The sequence below is a fragment of the Copidosoma floridanum genome, unplaced genomic scaffold, assembly GCF_036245765.1.
Source record: "Copidosoma floridanum isolate Cflo_tuat_1 unplaced genomic scaffold, Cflo_Japanese_pri ptg000021l, whole genome shotgun sequence".
Classification (NCBI taxonomy): domain Eukaryota; kingdom Metazoa; phylum Arthropoda; class Insecta; order Hymenoptera; family Encyrtidae; genus Copidosoma; species Copidosoma floridanum.
This window is the reverse complement of record NW_028321898.1, coordinates 31067726-31082598: the sequence shown is the minus strand read 5'-3', so window position 1 is coordinate 31082598 and position 14873 is coordinate 31067726. Positions and strand designations below refer to the sequence as shown.

The following is a 14873-nucleotide window of genomic DNA, read 5'->3' as shown; positions in this document are numbered from 1 at the left end:
GCTGCGCGATAACTCTTGGCCCCTCTCCGCGTATGTAGGTGTACATCCCTTGCTTGTTTTTTTTTTTTTTTTTTTTTTTTTTTTTTGCGATACTCGTGTCTTTTTTGTTCGTTTGTTTGTTGCTAGGCTGTTATGTGGATGGAGTATAAGAGGAGGAGGAGGAGAAGAGGTCGATGCCACGGCACGGAAAAATGGCCCCAGAGCTTTCGCAGCTGGCGATTCCGCGGCGGAGATTACGGAATTTTTCTCGGGCTGTCGCTTTTTTTCCAGCCCTTTGCCATTGTTTGTTGCTGCGCGGGGGGTCTTTTTTTTTTAGTTTGTTGTTCGAGTATTGTACGATCGTGTACGAAGCACGAGACTCCTCTCCAAACGGTGCGCCCATCGTGTCAGCTCGGGTGATTTCGCAAACGGGACGAACCACGCGACTCCCTAAGCAAAGATCTCTGTAATCGTCGGTATAATTAATACTACATTGTACTCTCGAGGCTGTACTTTCGAGTGGTTTTTTTTTTTCTTCTCATTTTCTATAATTTATACGGTGATTGCGCGACTTGTGCTTTTTTTTTTTTTTAATTTATCTGTACGTTACGTATTATACACTATACGCGGAGAAGTTGTCTGTTCGTCCCATCGCTGTTCAATATACATGGCTCCTATTGCCGTAACACCTACATTACAATATACACACCTAGCGGTTTTTCGCTAGATTTATTTATTAGTTCGTTGCCCAACCGCTTTACAAAGAGGGTTATTCGATGCTGAATCGTCTGTTTCAGCTGTTATTTTTATAGCTGATATCGATCGTCGCAACGTGTCTTTTTTTTTTTTTTTTTAACTACACAGCAGCAAAGTTTTAAAAATAATTACCACACCCAAGATCGCTGTTTTAATTATTAACATTCAACAAATGTCGACATTGAAAAAAAAAGGTGTGTATAAAACTCGCGCAAAGACATGACTATTGGGTGTGTATTCACCCATACGAGAAAAAAAAAAAGAAAAAAGTAATAACTGCAAGTATATATACCTATATGATGAACGTGTATATGCGATGGCATCGACCGAAAAAACAAAACATCAAATTCGCAAAAGTGTCAATGACCGGGAGCTCCGTGAACTATAGCACCTCTCTCGGCACTACAGCAGCGCCGCGCGCGTGCACATAGCACCTACGAGCATAGGGAAGCGCACACAGCGGTATATTAGAGCCGACTAGTACCGCCTCCCGCGAAATTCAGATTCGCGAAAAGTAGCCGGGCCGTGCATCCACTTCCGGATATAAGTGGAAAAGGAGGAAGCGGGACGAAACAGGCGACGCTCAGTCTATAGCCGCTGCTCGACTTACTCCTCGCGGCGCCGTCCCATTTTTTCCTCTACCCTCGAGCTGTGCACATCGTCGCTGACGCGTGCACGTCGGTCGGAGGATCAGTACCCGCGTACATTTTCGAGTTTCGTATCGGCTAACGCGAGTAACATTAGCGATTTTCCCCGGAATGGCAGCTTTGAAAAGAATCGGTGGTCGTGCGGAAAATATGGTCACCCGCGTGCGCAGGGCACAGTTTACCTGGAAGCACCGACCTAGTGAGTTCCAGTGATCTATTTTTTTTTTCATCCTCGATTTAATTATTTCTCCCTTTGAGTGCGACTTACCCCCCCCCCCCCCGGTTTATCGTTTGTTTTTCGCGCGTCGGTGTCAATGACCTCTCTGCCATTTTTTTTTTTTCCGCTCATTTTGCGAACAGCAATTTTCACACAATGACACGCACCTTGAGCAAAAAAGTCGAGGAAAAGCAAAGGGAAAAAAAAAAAAAAAACAACCCCGTGACTTCTCATTGCAGGCAAAAACCCGTTCTTCTCGACCCTCGAGGACCCGAGCGGCAATCTCCTGGAGGACCCGAACGTGCCGGGTCAGCTCGACGGCGTCGGAGTTGGCGGTGGTGTCAACGTCATGGCCCCGAACGCCTCGCTCTCGTCACCCAGCCGCAGCAGTCCCCACAGCCAGGGCAGCGAGACCGGCGAGCGCTTCTCCAGGAAAGTCTTTGTCGGTGGATTGCCTCCCGATATCGATGAAGGTGAGCCGTTTTCTTTTTTCTTTCCTTTTTTTTTTTTTTTTTTTTTTTTCATACATCCATTCACGCGATGCCGACTCGTACGTTACTGATTTCACTTTTTTCATTTTTTTTTTCAAATGCGTTACCGTTAAACGATCGGTTGATTAGATTCGCCACTGATATTTGTCATGTGAAAAAAAAATGTACATTTTATTTGCCGCGTGTTTATGGTAATTTTTATTTAAATTCCCTGTCGAAAACGCGTGTTATGTACACCCATAAATTTGACACTTGATCCCGACAGACGAGATCACAGCCAGTTTCCGACGCTTCGGCGCGCTGGTCGTCGACTGGCCACACAAGGCGGAGAGCAAATCGTACTTTCCACCCAAGGGCTACGCTTTCCTGCTTTTCCAGGTAAATCATACAACAGCCGTTTGTAAATAAAATAATGGTTATACCGGGATTGACCTTGTTTCTTTTGTACGATCCACTCACAGGATGAAAGCTCAGTGCAGCAGCTGATCGACGCGTGTATTCAGGACGAGGACAAGCTGTACCTGTGCGTGAGCTCCCCGACGATCAAGGACAAGCCCGTGCAGATCCGGCCCTGGCGGCTGAGCGACGCCGATTTTGTGCTCGACGCCTCGATGCCGCTCGACCCCCGCAAGACCGTCTTCGTGGGTGGTGTGCCCCGGCCCCTCAAAGCCGTCGAGCTCGCCATGATCATGGACCGGCTGTACGGCGGTGTCTGCTACGCTGGTATCGACACCGATCCCGAACTCAAGTATCCCAAGGGCGCGGGCCGCGTCGCCTTCAGCAATCAGCAGAGCTACATCGCCGCGATATCGGCGCGCTTTGTTCAGCTACAGCACAGCGACATCGACAAGAGGGTCAGTGGGCTAGTTTATTGTTTTGTGTTTTTATCAATTTTCCCTTCTTTTTTCATCTCTTTCTCTCTCTCTATCTCCAAGTGCCGTTGACGCGTCGATCACCGAGAACAGCTTTCTGTTTAGAAAAGCTAACAACAACAATAACACGTGAAATCGTCTAATAATTTTCAGGTCGAGGTCAAGCCGTACGTTCTAGATGATCAGATGTGCGACGAGTGCCAGGGCCAGCGCTGTAGCGGCAAGTTTGCTCCATTTTTCTGCGCCAACGTCACTTGCCTGCAGGTAACTACTTGCGCTTTTTTTTTTTTTTTTTTTTTTTCTACGAGCGATTGTTTGATTTATCAAAGGTGTTTCCATCCACTTTGTGCGATTCCTCGTTGAGATAGCAAAATTAAAATGGTTGTGTGATATTCCAGTACTACTGCGAGCATTGCTGGGCGACGATTCACTCGCGGCCAGGCCGTGAGTTCCACAAGCCTCTGGTGAAGGAGGGAGCGGACCGGCCGCGTGCCGTGCCCTTTCGTTGGTGTTAACCCCAGCAGCAGGCGCTGCCGCAGCAGCAGCAGCCAGTCCACCAGCAACAACAGCATCATTTACACCACCCGCACCAGCAGCAGCAGCAGCAGCGTCGTCGTCGTTGTCCCCAAGGATATGAAACATAATGAGGATACACAAATAGTTGTGTAAATCTTGATTTTAGTAGGCTCTCTGCCAAAGGCAGGCGTTGACAAGAGAATGAGATAAAAAAAAAAAAAAAAAAAAAAAAAAAAAGAAAAGTAGGGAATATCGAAGAAAGGGATGGCAGTGTCCCTGGTTCCGTAAAAAAAGTAGCAATTTGAATGAAAATCGACACGAAAAAGTGTTAATGTTGGTATTTCAAGCAGCTGCTTTTCTCTCGCGATGAGAGGGAGAAAAGGTCATAAGATGATGAAAATATCGATTTCGGAAGCTAGTGTCTCCCACTTGGCTAGACGTGTTTGAGAGGTAGATGACGGAGAGGGGAGAAATTGGTGAATGGAAAGGAATGGATCGAAAGAATTAAACCCCACACATTCAATTGTACTACCAAGATTGCTTTAAGCTCTTGACTGTGCAAAGAATAAGCTGAAGAATGAGGGGGGGGGGAAAGATACTACCTCTTCATCAAACTAACTTTACCTAAGAACAAACATTGCTATTTACAATTTTAACGAAGAAAATAATGAATCGTCTCTACTCCTAATCTTTATAAACTACTCCACTATAATTAATACTACTCCCGTAAACGTCTCTCACGGTGTGATGATTTTGAATTGTTCGGAACAAGAAACTTGGAAGAAGAGGATTGAGCTGCTGTGCAATGATGCGTGCAATCGCTGCGACGTTGAGTAATCGTCGTGGCTCGTGTTAGGAAATTAAAATGAAATAACCAATAGAAGATCGAAGGGATAAAGTGTCTGGCGCTCGATTTTTTTCTTTCGTTTTTTTCGGTTTTCTTTTAAATCTACATTTTCGATTTCTCTCCTCTAATCTATGATTTTTCTCTGGTGAATGTTAAAATAATCGACGAATGGAAAATCCACGCTTTAACCGCTGTGTGTTTTAGGAAAAACAGTTTTCTCCGTATCTACAGTTTCTCTAGCACTTAAGGATTTTTATTAATTACCGTTCAATGGATATTCAAACGCTGAAACAGCAACAGAAACACTATCACACCCACATTCACAGAAACACGTTTAAAAAACTACTCAACGTAGGTATTGTTACTAATTGTAATACATTGCATACGTGTTTTTTCGATACGACGATAATGATTATGACGATATATATATATATATACACACATACATATATATAAATATTTGAGTAGTAAGTTTCAAAGGAGGGAGATAAATGCGTGACGCGAAGAGCCGCAAATGTTCAATCCGTCTCTCGATTGTTTCTACCAATTGTTAAGCTTTATTTTTTTATTTTTATGATGATGATGATGATTGCGTTTCTTTACACTTAAGATAGGAAAACCAATAATTCGCGTATTATCTAGATTATACAAAATTGCATGAAATAGTTGTATGTAATCTAGTTAATGCGATCACGTAAATTTATAATCTATTCTTACGTTATTTTTTCTTTATTTGCCTTTTGCTGGTTCGTTAGTTCAGGGACGTCACAGCGTTAAAAAATATTTTGTATAAATTAGTTTCTCGCCAACAATGATTTCTTCGTATCGATCCTTTATAATGTAATTTACTCGTGATTTATTACATTTGTCTTTTTAGTATTTGACGCACTTATTTTGAATGTTTTTTGTCGTTGTCTGCGCATGATTGATCTAATGAAATTTTGAATATACATTTGTACGAGAACTTTGTTAATGAAATTTTCGGCGAGCCGCGCGCGTGTGATGTACCTGAGCGTAAAAAAAGATTTAGACACAAATTTTCTAAAGCTAGATTGACTCGTTCGACTTATCGAGGATTATCAGCTACTAGCCCCTTTTTTACCAAAAAAATGTAAGCGTTTATTCTAAAATTAAGCTATGATTCTGATTCTATTTTTGCACGTTAGCACGCAAGAAGACAATAAGAAAAATCTTCTAATAACAATCTGGTGCCTCGTACGGAAAAGTAAATGACGACTCTAGAAGCTAGAAGAAAAAGTAAAATGAATTTCTTGTCGGTGCTTCTTTTGTATCTTTATGAATAGTATTTATAGTATTTATATACCTCGTGAAATTAATTGTATTTATAATTCGATGTCTTTATTGTAAATTGTTAGTCATTAAGATTAAGAGATTAAATAAACGATTTAAACTTTTATATTGAATGAGCAATTTTGAGTATTGTGGTAATTTTTATTTTTACATTAAACAAAATTTTATCAATTAGCTATTAAAAATTTGTTCTTGACAAGATTTTTACCAGTATTTATTCATAAATTCTAAGAATTTTATGTTTCAATATTTTAAGATTTCCAAATATTCGACAAAAAAAGTTTTTCTTTTGACTGACAAAAATTATAAAACTTCATATATGTAAATAAAAAGTTTACATAACGAGCAATCAGTAAATTTGTAATCGATCTTCTATACAAAAAAAGCTCGGCTAAGTAGTTTAAACGCTTTTTAATAAAAAAAAAACTTCGAAGAGTCGAACGAAATGACGAAATCAGCAAATCTCGGGCAATGAAAAAAAAAAGAAAAAAAAAAAAAAAAAAGAACGTAAGAAACCTGGAAATTAAACAATACAAACGAAAGAGAGAATCGGAAAATGCGATGAGTAGCTCACCCTTCCTCGTGTAAATAATCTAGGAAAATGAAAATTTGCAAAATAAATTCTATAACATTGATATAATCTACTCGCGCGCCGGCAGCGCTCGATTAAAATTTTCTCAATGCAGAAAAAAAAACACGTAACCACACACTTGATCACAATTTCTTATCTCGGTGTATATAATCAAACGAAAAAAAAAGTAATGCAGTTAATGAGTATAAAAAATTAATAATGCAATCGTGTAGTTCAAATTGAGGGATGTCGAGATGTGTATGTGTGTGTGTGTGTGTGTTTGTGTGTGTAAAAAAGTGACAGCGAGAGAAAGAGATTAGAACAAAAAATAATGGGTATTTGTATGGCTCGATGCAAATGTAAGTGCAGGCAGCTGACAACGGATTTTTTTGAAGACGTTCAAAGTCATATGAATGTTTATATTTATATAATTTTGCAAGACACGCGTCTGATGTATTATTTGTACATTGCTAATAGTATTTTTATTAGTGCGTACTACTAGTAATGTATTGGTATGGATTACAAAAAATTATATAAATATACATATATTGCTAAACGTAAGTGTATGGAAAAGAAACCAAATCGGCAGGAGAGATTGTTTCGTACACCTTCCCGCGACTCGACGTTTTTAATCTAAAGGCACACAAACACTGAACACATAATTTTAAAAAATAATACGCGGAGACATACGCAAGAAACACACTTTAATATATATTTAAAAAAGAAGTATCTAAAGTATCTACACAGTAACACGAAAAATAATAATAGTAATAATAATAATACTTATTAATATTTAAAAATAATAAACAGAAAAAACAACGTAACCGAGCGTTTAAACAATTTTCTCGATGATACAGATATAAATAAGAGTTAAAAAAAAAAAAAAAAAAACAATACAATGAAATAATCGTACATAACTGTAATCCGAATATTTTTAAGAATAGATATAGTCTCAATGGTGAGACCGTTTTTTTATTTTTATATACAATTTTTTTTTCAACATTTTATTATTCATACTTATTATTTTTTTTTTTATTTATTTATTTTTTTTTTTAATAAACCGCAAGCAAAACGAAATATATAAGACACACATGATGAATTGTAGGCAATGTAAAATAAATAAGTAAAAAAAAAAATAGATAGAGAAAAGTCGACGCGAGTGAAGTGTGCGAGAGCGAGCGAGAAAAAGAGAGTTGGAAATATAGAGAAAAGAAACGACACGAGGGAAATATTATTCGTAACTGCGATCGAGTTAAAAAAAAAAGTTGGAAAACTGCGCCAACAAGCAAAGATTTACCGTATTAGCAAAATAATGTATTCTTTGATGAACAAAAAAGAAAAAAAAAATGCAATGCAAATACAAAATTTAGCATATTTAGGAAACGTCGATGAGTGTCATTAGATAAATGTGAGGATGATAAAGAATATGATAGTGATGGAAAACTAAAAGTAATCTCCACATCTTATATATATATATATAAATATACATATATATATATATATATATATATTTATTTTTTTGGTCTCCTTTTTGTATATATAACTTGCCGCCGTAGGATTTTGGTGGCATTTAGGTGAATCGCGCGAAAGTCGGCCGATCGATCGATTTCTTTCAGGAGTCAAATTGAAAAAAAATAAAAACTTACGAAGATTTATAATATAAAAGTTTAAATTAATAAATCTTTAGCTGAATTAAATAAAAAAGTTATGACGACGATACTTCGAGAGAAAAATTAGATAAAGATGAAAAATGCAGAGACAAATTTAAAAAATGACCAATAATTCTAATCTATTAGCGAGGTACTCATGGACATTTCGTTTTGCTCGTACGAAAGTTCGTGAAACGATTTGTGTGACACGTAAGAGCTAAATTCGTACGTCTTACATTTGGACCTTTTTATGAGATGAAAAAAACGAGCATTAGTTAGTGCAATTTAAAGAAAAAAAAAAATAATAAATGAAACAGAGGCAAACACGCGCAATCGTCAAGTGCGCTGTAAGGGCCTTATTTGCGAAAAGAGAAAAATTTTAATGAAATTACTAATAATTAGAGAAAAATTACGAAGAAAAGTGAAAGAAAAACACAAAGGGGATGCTCTCGATCTTTTCGCGACTGGAAGAGGAATTCCATGAAGAAAAAAAAAATTGATAAACGGGACGAACGCGCTCGCCACTCGCAAAGTCAATACATTGTATTATATTATGTAATATAATTATTGAAAAACTGTACACGCAAAAATCGTATTGAGTAGGCGTGAATTCACATCGATTATTTCTTACACTCTTGATTAGAAAGACAAAAAACACTCGATAGTAAACACGTTGAATAGATTATTTTAAAAATTAGGTCGACGACGTTTAAGATAAAAAAAAATAGTAGTGGAAGTAAAAAAAAAAAAAAAGTAAACTTTACATAGGCTCCAATTTTTTCTAAATAATTCGATAATTTACACAATATTATATAATAAACATATAAAATGGTAACGATATTTCGCTAAACTACCCCAAGAAACCGTCAAAGCGCGGAACTTTTTGTATTCCAAAGGAGACGACAATTCTATTTTTTCTGAAAATGGATTCGACTCGAACGTATGTACGCACTTGCTTGATACATTCGATGGCAAAGGATATTACATTTTTAAATAGCTTTTTTTTTTAATTGATACTTTTTGAAACCTTCTTTTCCTTGGATGCTCTACTGAAAATTTTTCCAATACCACGTACGTATAATGAAACGTTTGACTACAAAAATCCTCACCAATCCACGTGTTCGATGAACTTTGTTTGTCCATTCGTTCGCGCTGAAACTTATTGTTATGTCGCTACGTAATAATCATTGTCGCAATCTGACGTTCGAGGCGATTACACTAGTTTATATTTATCGCGTGTTTTCGTGCTTTCAAATCAGCTGTTCGATACAACTACCCTCGAAAATCTTTCGCGATCTTTTAAAAATTAAAAAAAAAAAAAAACAATAATAAATAAAAAACGACGGAGTTTTTTAACATATCATAGAAGATCAGGTTGAACATTAGATAAATAGCTGAAGAAGATGAATGAAAAAAAAAAATAATAGTCAATAATTAATTGAGAACTAAAAAAAAAAAATTAGCGAATTTCGAATTTCACTCTGACAGCACACAAAATGAATGGCATGAAGCGAAGATTCTTCGAGGCTTCGAAGAGTGTAAAAAAAAAAAAATTATTATCATTGGCGAAGGAAAGAAAATTAAAGACAAAAATTCAAATAACTATGCCCTCTTTCGCGCGTACAGAGATGAGAAGAAGAAAATGGATAGCCGTAAATAAAAATTAAAAAAAATAAAAACATACCAAGTAATGTGTTAGGTGTTCATCTCTTTTGTAATACGTGTGATAAAGCATAATATAATGAATATTTGTAATTGCGATGATAATTAGTACGTGTGCCCGTGGCAAAGGATTAAGATCCGCAAGGAAAAGCTTAGAGGAGTAATAATACATACACACACATCCACAACATATGTACATGATTTACAAATTACAAAATGAAAAACTCGTCAACGTACAATTTTTAGTTATTTTTAATATATACGTATACGTATGCGATCATTTTGACATAAATAATTATAAAATCATCGCATATAATATGTATGTAAAGATTAAAAACAAAAAAACGTCCGGGGAAAAAATTTGGAATAGTATGCTCGAGTAATGTAGTTTCATTGTGTATTATATATAATACGTGTGTTATATATAATTGTCCGTAGCTTGGCCATAGAGATGCATCGTCGTTTTTTCCCGGAGGGAGAGTTTAATCTTTTTTCTTCTTTTTTCTTAAATCCAACCGGGCCTCAGTAAGATTATACATAAATATACGCTACTAAAATATTTGTATATATTTTTATATACACTTACGTTAATCAAGCCCTCGGAAACAGAAGGCAAATTCAATGTAAAATGTAATTAACAACAAAAATGATCGAGACCCTATGACTTTTATTATTCTGTTGTCGTTTTTTATATGTATATCTAATAAAGTAATTTCGAAAACAAGTCCTAAGCGCGAAATTTGACGAAATAACGGAATAAACAAACAGAAAATCGTTTAATGTGACACGCCAAATATTGAAAATGGCAAAAAAAAAAAAGACGCGATTCACGAATAGAGATACTGGAGATTAAAGAACAAAAAAAAGAGTGGAGGAAAATACTTGAGAATATGAGAGGAATGCAAATATAATAATATACACAACACTTTGAAGTATAATTACTTTTAAAAAATAGATTTGTATTTTTCAGTGTTGAAAAGTTTTTTATAGTCTTGTTATATTCTTGTCTAAATATTCTTAGGTTTTTTATGCTGTGACCAACTGTTTTTGAGTGTATGTGGCTGAATGCAGGGATGACTGGAGTATATACAAAATGGTTTTTTGTAATTCCAACAAACATTACTGACATGTGTCATTGTCTCAACGAAACCATGCAATCGAGATTACGAATATTCTTTCGTGTTATTCTTTTCCGTTCTGATTGTAGTATTGTCTATTTCACAAATACATACAAACAATCACACTGTACTATTTTATTCATCTGACGCTGTTTACCGACTAATGCTTTTTTTAACTACTTACTATTTTTTTTTAAAGAGAAGCCGAAAGTTTTTACTGCCTGCAAAACGAGTGTCATTACCATTATAAGGGCTTATGATTCAAATGCGTGAGGTGTTTTGTATTTTTTTAAAGTGCAAATTAATTATGCTTTAATTAAATTTTTTTTAAATAATTCTTACATTTGTAATTTACTTAGAAAACGCGATTATCATTATTATTATTATTTTTTTTTTTTCATAGAAACCATCTTATTTTTTTACATCATTTAAAAAAAAAAGTGTATGACACTATAAAATTGTTTATTTTTCAAAGAAACGCGTATAGTCGTCTAATGTATTTAACTTAGATTATTATATTTTTCAAGGGTGTAAAACATTTGTAGTTTTTAAAAATTATGTAATTTTACAAGATCGCTTTGCAAACAATGGCGTGAACTCTAAGAAAAAAAGTCGACGAAACAATTAAAAGGGGGCAAACGATGCGATGCTGTAGGAGGCAAAAAATATCAGCTGCGCTGGTCAGACTTGAAGTCATGTTTTTTATGAGTTTCGAAGTGATTACGTACGTACTGTACGTACTTCCTACATAATAAATATTGAATCCTTACTATATACTACGGTTTTAGTTTACACGTATTTACAAGATACTTTATAAAACTTTATTATTATTTTTATTGATTTTCCTAACTTTTTTTGCTACGCTCATTTTACTATTCAATCCGCAATGAATGTAGACAATTACTATCAGAGTCATTTCATCGATATATTTCTATATAATTATAAATATTGAGAGAATCGTGTTTTCTTCACTCCGACAGATTGAAGAATGTATTTTTATTTTTTTATATAAAGTTACTGAATTATTTCATAATTATTGAATAATTTAAAAGTAAAAAGTGTTGAATTCGATATTCGAATTTGTCGGAATGTTGGAATCGTCGTCACGATGATAAAATAACAAACATCCTTATTTTTTTGTATGCAATCATTTGCTTAATTACAACTTTTAAGCTACGTAATACGAATTTTTATAGAGTATATTAATTATCCTTTATTTACCGTGAAAACTCCTAGTGACTACTATATATTATATAAAAAGTTTCCTTCCGCGTCCCCTTACATACATATTTTTTTTGTGTCTTTGTTTTTAATATTAATTTTGTTTTCTTTTTTCATATTAATCTTATGCACACTGTATTTGGATAAGTTTATAGTGAAATAGTTATTATTACTTTTTTGACGTCTATTCACCTAATTAGTGATGTTAAGCACCGAGAAAAAAATAAAGAAAAATTACCATATTTTATAATCCAAGTAAAATTAAAATCGGCGCAAGTACGCATTCAAAGAATGTCTGCAAAAGTTTAAAAAAAATTTTTTATTGTAAAAATATAATGTTGTGTACATGTTTTTATATGTGTAAATGTACGTTAAATATTTTATAATTAATGACAAAAAATTAACTATGTGATTGAAGTTATCATATTATTAAGATATGAGTAATTTCTTCCTTTAATGCTAATAAGATATGCGAAGAAAAAAATTTTCTGAGTGTAAATAAAATTTTTTAATGTATTGGTGTTTGATCAAAAAGCATGAAATTTTGCTAAAAATTTATAGAAAATTGCATTCGTTGAAACGAGGCAGAAAAAAAGAGAGAAAGGGCATGTTGTATGGTAATTTTTTATAGAATTTTTTTCTATGTGCACTAATTAAGTCTTTAATACCCGTTGCGTCGCTGTTTTGTAGAGATCTCCTTGTACCAAAGAACACATTACACACAAACTCACGCCAGTACGCAAAATTGTTTGTTACCCTTTTATAGACAAATACCTATCTTTTTTTAAGTAAAAAGTACACTTATATACATATACATAATCAAGTGACACGACGATAATCAGAAGAAAAAAAAGGTATGGAAAAAAAAAGTAAACGAATCTTTTGGATGACGATACGCTGACGTTTATGACGATATTAGCAGGTCTTGCAAAGTTTATGCAAAGTCACTTGTTACTTTGGAGTCGTGTATGTATTGTAAATGACATTGTACACTCCAAATTAAGCTAATTATATTAATTTTAGCGCCTATGACCATTTGAGGGAAAAGATGTATAATATTGCAATCGATTAGGTAACAATTAGAATAAAAAGGCATGGGACTAACGTTGCAAAGTTGATAAAAAAAAAAATAATAAAAAAAATGGGGCGATAGGAGATCCTATATCAAAAAAAAGCAAAAAAGGAAACGCCTTACGCATTAGTCAAAATAATTTTACTTTCAATAATGAGAGAAGTTCGTTGATCTTTTTTTTTTTCGTAATTTTTTATAATATTAATCGTCTCTTTTTTTAATGAAAAAAAAAAAAAATGAAAAACATTCAACAAATTTTTTGCTTCATAAAGATATACCTTCTAATGCACGATACGTACGTGGAGGTGTCTGTGTGTATATGTGTGTGGTTAGATGAAGAAAATAATTTTAAAAATCTTAGTGCTAATGAATTTGCCGCCACCGCGATGTTTCTTCGTTACATAGGTCAAATGATGCTGGGCGTAGTGCAATGTGTTTTATTAAAATTAAGCGAATTCTTTGTTTTTGTAACTCAAGGGAAAATCTTCATGCGTCTTTTATAGTAAAAATTATGATATTGAAGTGATGAAAAAAAAAAAAAAAATGCGAATCCGATGAAGGTGCGCAAAAATTTTTTAAAACAAAAAATTTGTGCGTTTCTCTTTTTTATACAAACAAGTTATAATGGTTGCGTGGCTTGAAAATTTAATTATTATCTGTACGAAACGTCGCGTTGAATTGGCTCTTATTAGAATTTTTTTGTTGAAAAATGATGAAAATAAAAGTATCCGAGAATGCGCGCTTCGTCATCGAATTTTCACCGCGAATTTGCTTGCACTGTATACTCGTGGGCATTGGAGGTTTTTCACCTTGTGATCATGCAAAATATTTATACATGTACGTACTATTTACATAGGAACAATTGAGCAGTGAAGGAAAATTTGCAGTGGATTTTTCGAAAATTAAAACCATAAATAAATTAATTAATAAACAAAAACAAAAAAAAATCAATAGCGTGTGTCTGACAGCTCATTTCGCGACGTTTCTCTGATGATAACAATTATTATGTATTAACATGTAAGTGAAAAAAAAATGAATTTTAATAAATCGATGGAAAAATTTGTTACTATTCGGAGAATAAGGCGCTTGTTCCCTCGGTCAGTAAAATAAGCATCGGGGTAGCCTTTTCTTTTAGATTAGGAATTTCTTTTTTTTTATTAGAACTCTTTTTTTTTTTTTTTCATTTTTTATTGTCCATTGTGACCTTTTATAGAGCGTGAATTTTTCTATATTAATATTTAGCTTCTCTTCGGCAAATTTGTGATTCTTTTTATATTAATATAATAGGTGGAAACAATTTTTCAAGACAAAAGAGAGAAAAGTTTGTAAGGCCAATTTCATTGAGAAAGAAAAGTAAAATTACACAACGAGGTGATACATATGTATACGTAAGTTTGGAAAGAATGAAAGAGAGACAGACAAAACTATGGGAGTGAAACTAGTCAAACTCGAAAAACAAAGCTCCTTGAATAAGCGAAAGATCGAAAGTATATTATGTTGCACTGCGGACAAGCTATCGCTTTTAAATGCAATTGTGAAAGCAAAACAGCTACTTTTGTTTTTGAAATACGAAATGTTGTTGTACTTGTTGATATGAAAAATCCCATTCTCAGGTTGAAAACAACTGTTGTTTAAAAATTTTGCAAAAATTGATTGGTTCTAACTTTGAAATAATGAATTATTGGAAATATTGGATTTTTAATCGCATAGTCGTTCGCAGCATAAAAACCCTCGTTGATTCGAAAATAAACGAACCATGGCTCCAAACTTTTGCCTCTTCAAGTAGTAGTAAAAAAAAAAAAAAAAAAAAAAAAAAAAAAGTAAACAGATGTGAAGGAAATGGCATAGAAATTCAAAAATATGACTACCATAGAAAGAATAAAATAACCAATTCATGTAAGCGTATCGAAATACAATGACAATGCGATAGTGAGCAAAAAGGTC

General features: G+C 34.3%; 1 protein-coding gene across 1 annotated transcript in view; it reads left to right on the top strand.

Annotated features, from left to right (window-relative positions):
• orb2 (cytoplasmic polyadenylation element-binding protein orb2) overlaps positions 1-13156 on the top strand; it is a 140360-nt gene extending 127204 nt beyond the window's left edge. Inside the window, exons 5-9 of the mRNA XM_014364188.2 lie at positions 1839-2072; positions 2356-2468; positions 2552-2944; positions 3116-3226; positions 3361-13156. Of these exons, the coding sequence (XP_014219674.2) occupies positions 1839-2072; positions 2356-2468; positions 2552-2944; positions 3116-3226; positions 3361-3477 (968 nt within the window). The 3' untranslated portion in view covers positions 3478-13156. The remainder of the gene's footprint in view (positions 1-1838; positions 2073-2355; positions 2469-2551; positions 2945-3115; positions 3227-3360) is intronic.
• Positions 13157-14873: the final 1717 nt, after the last annotated feature.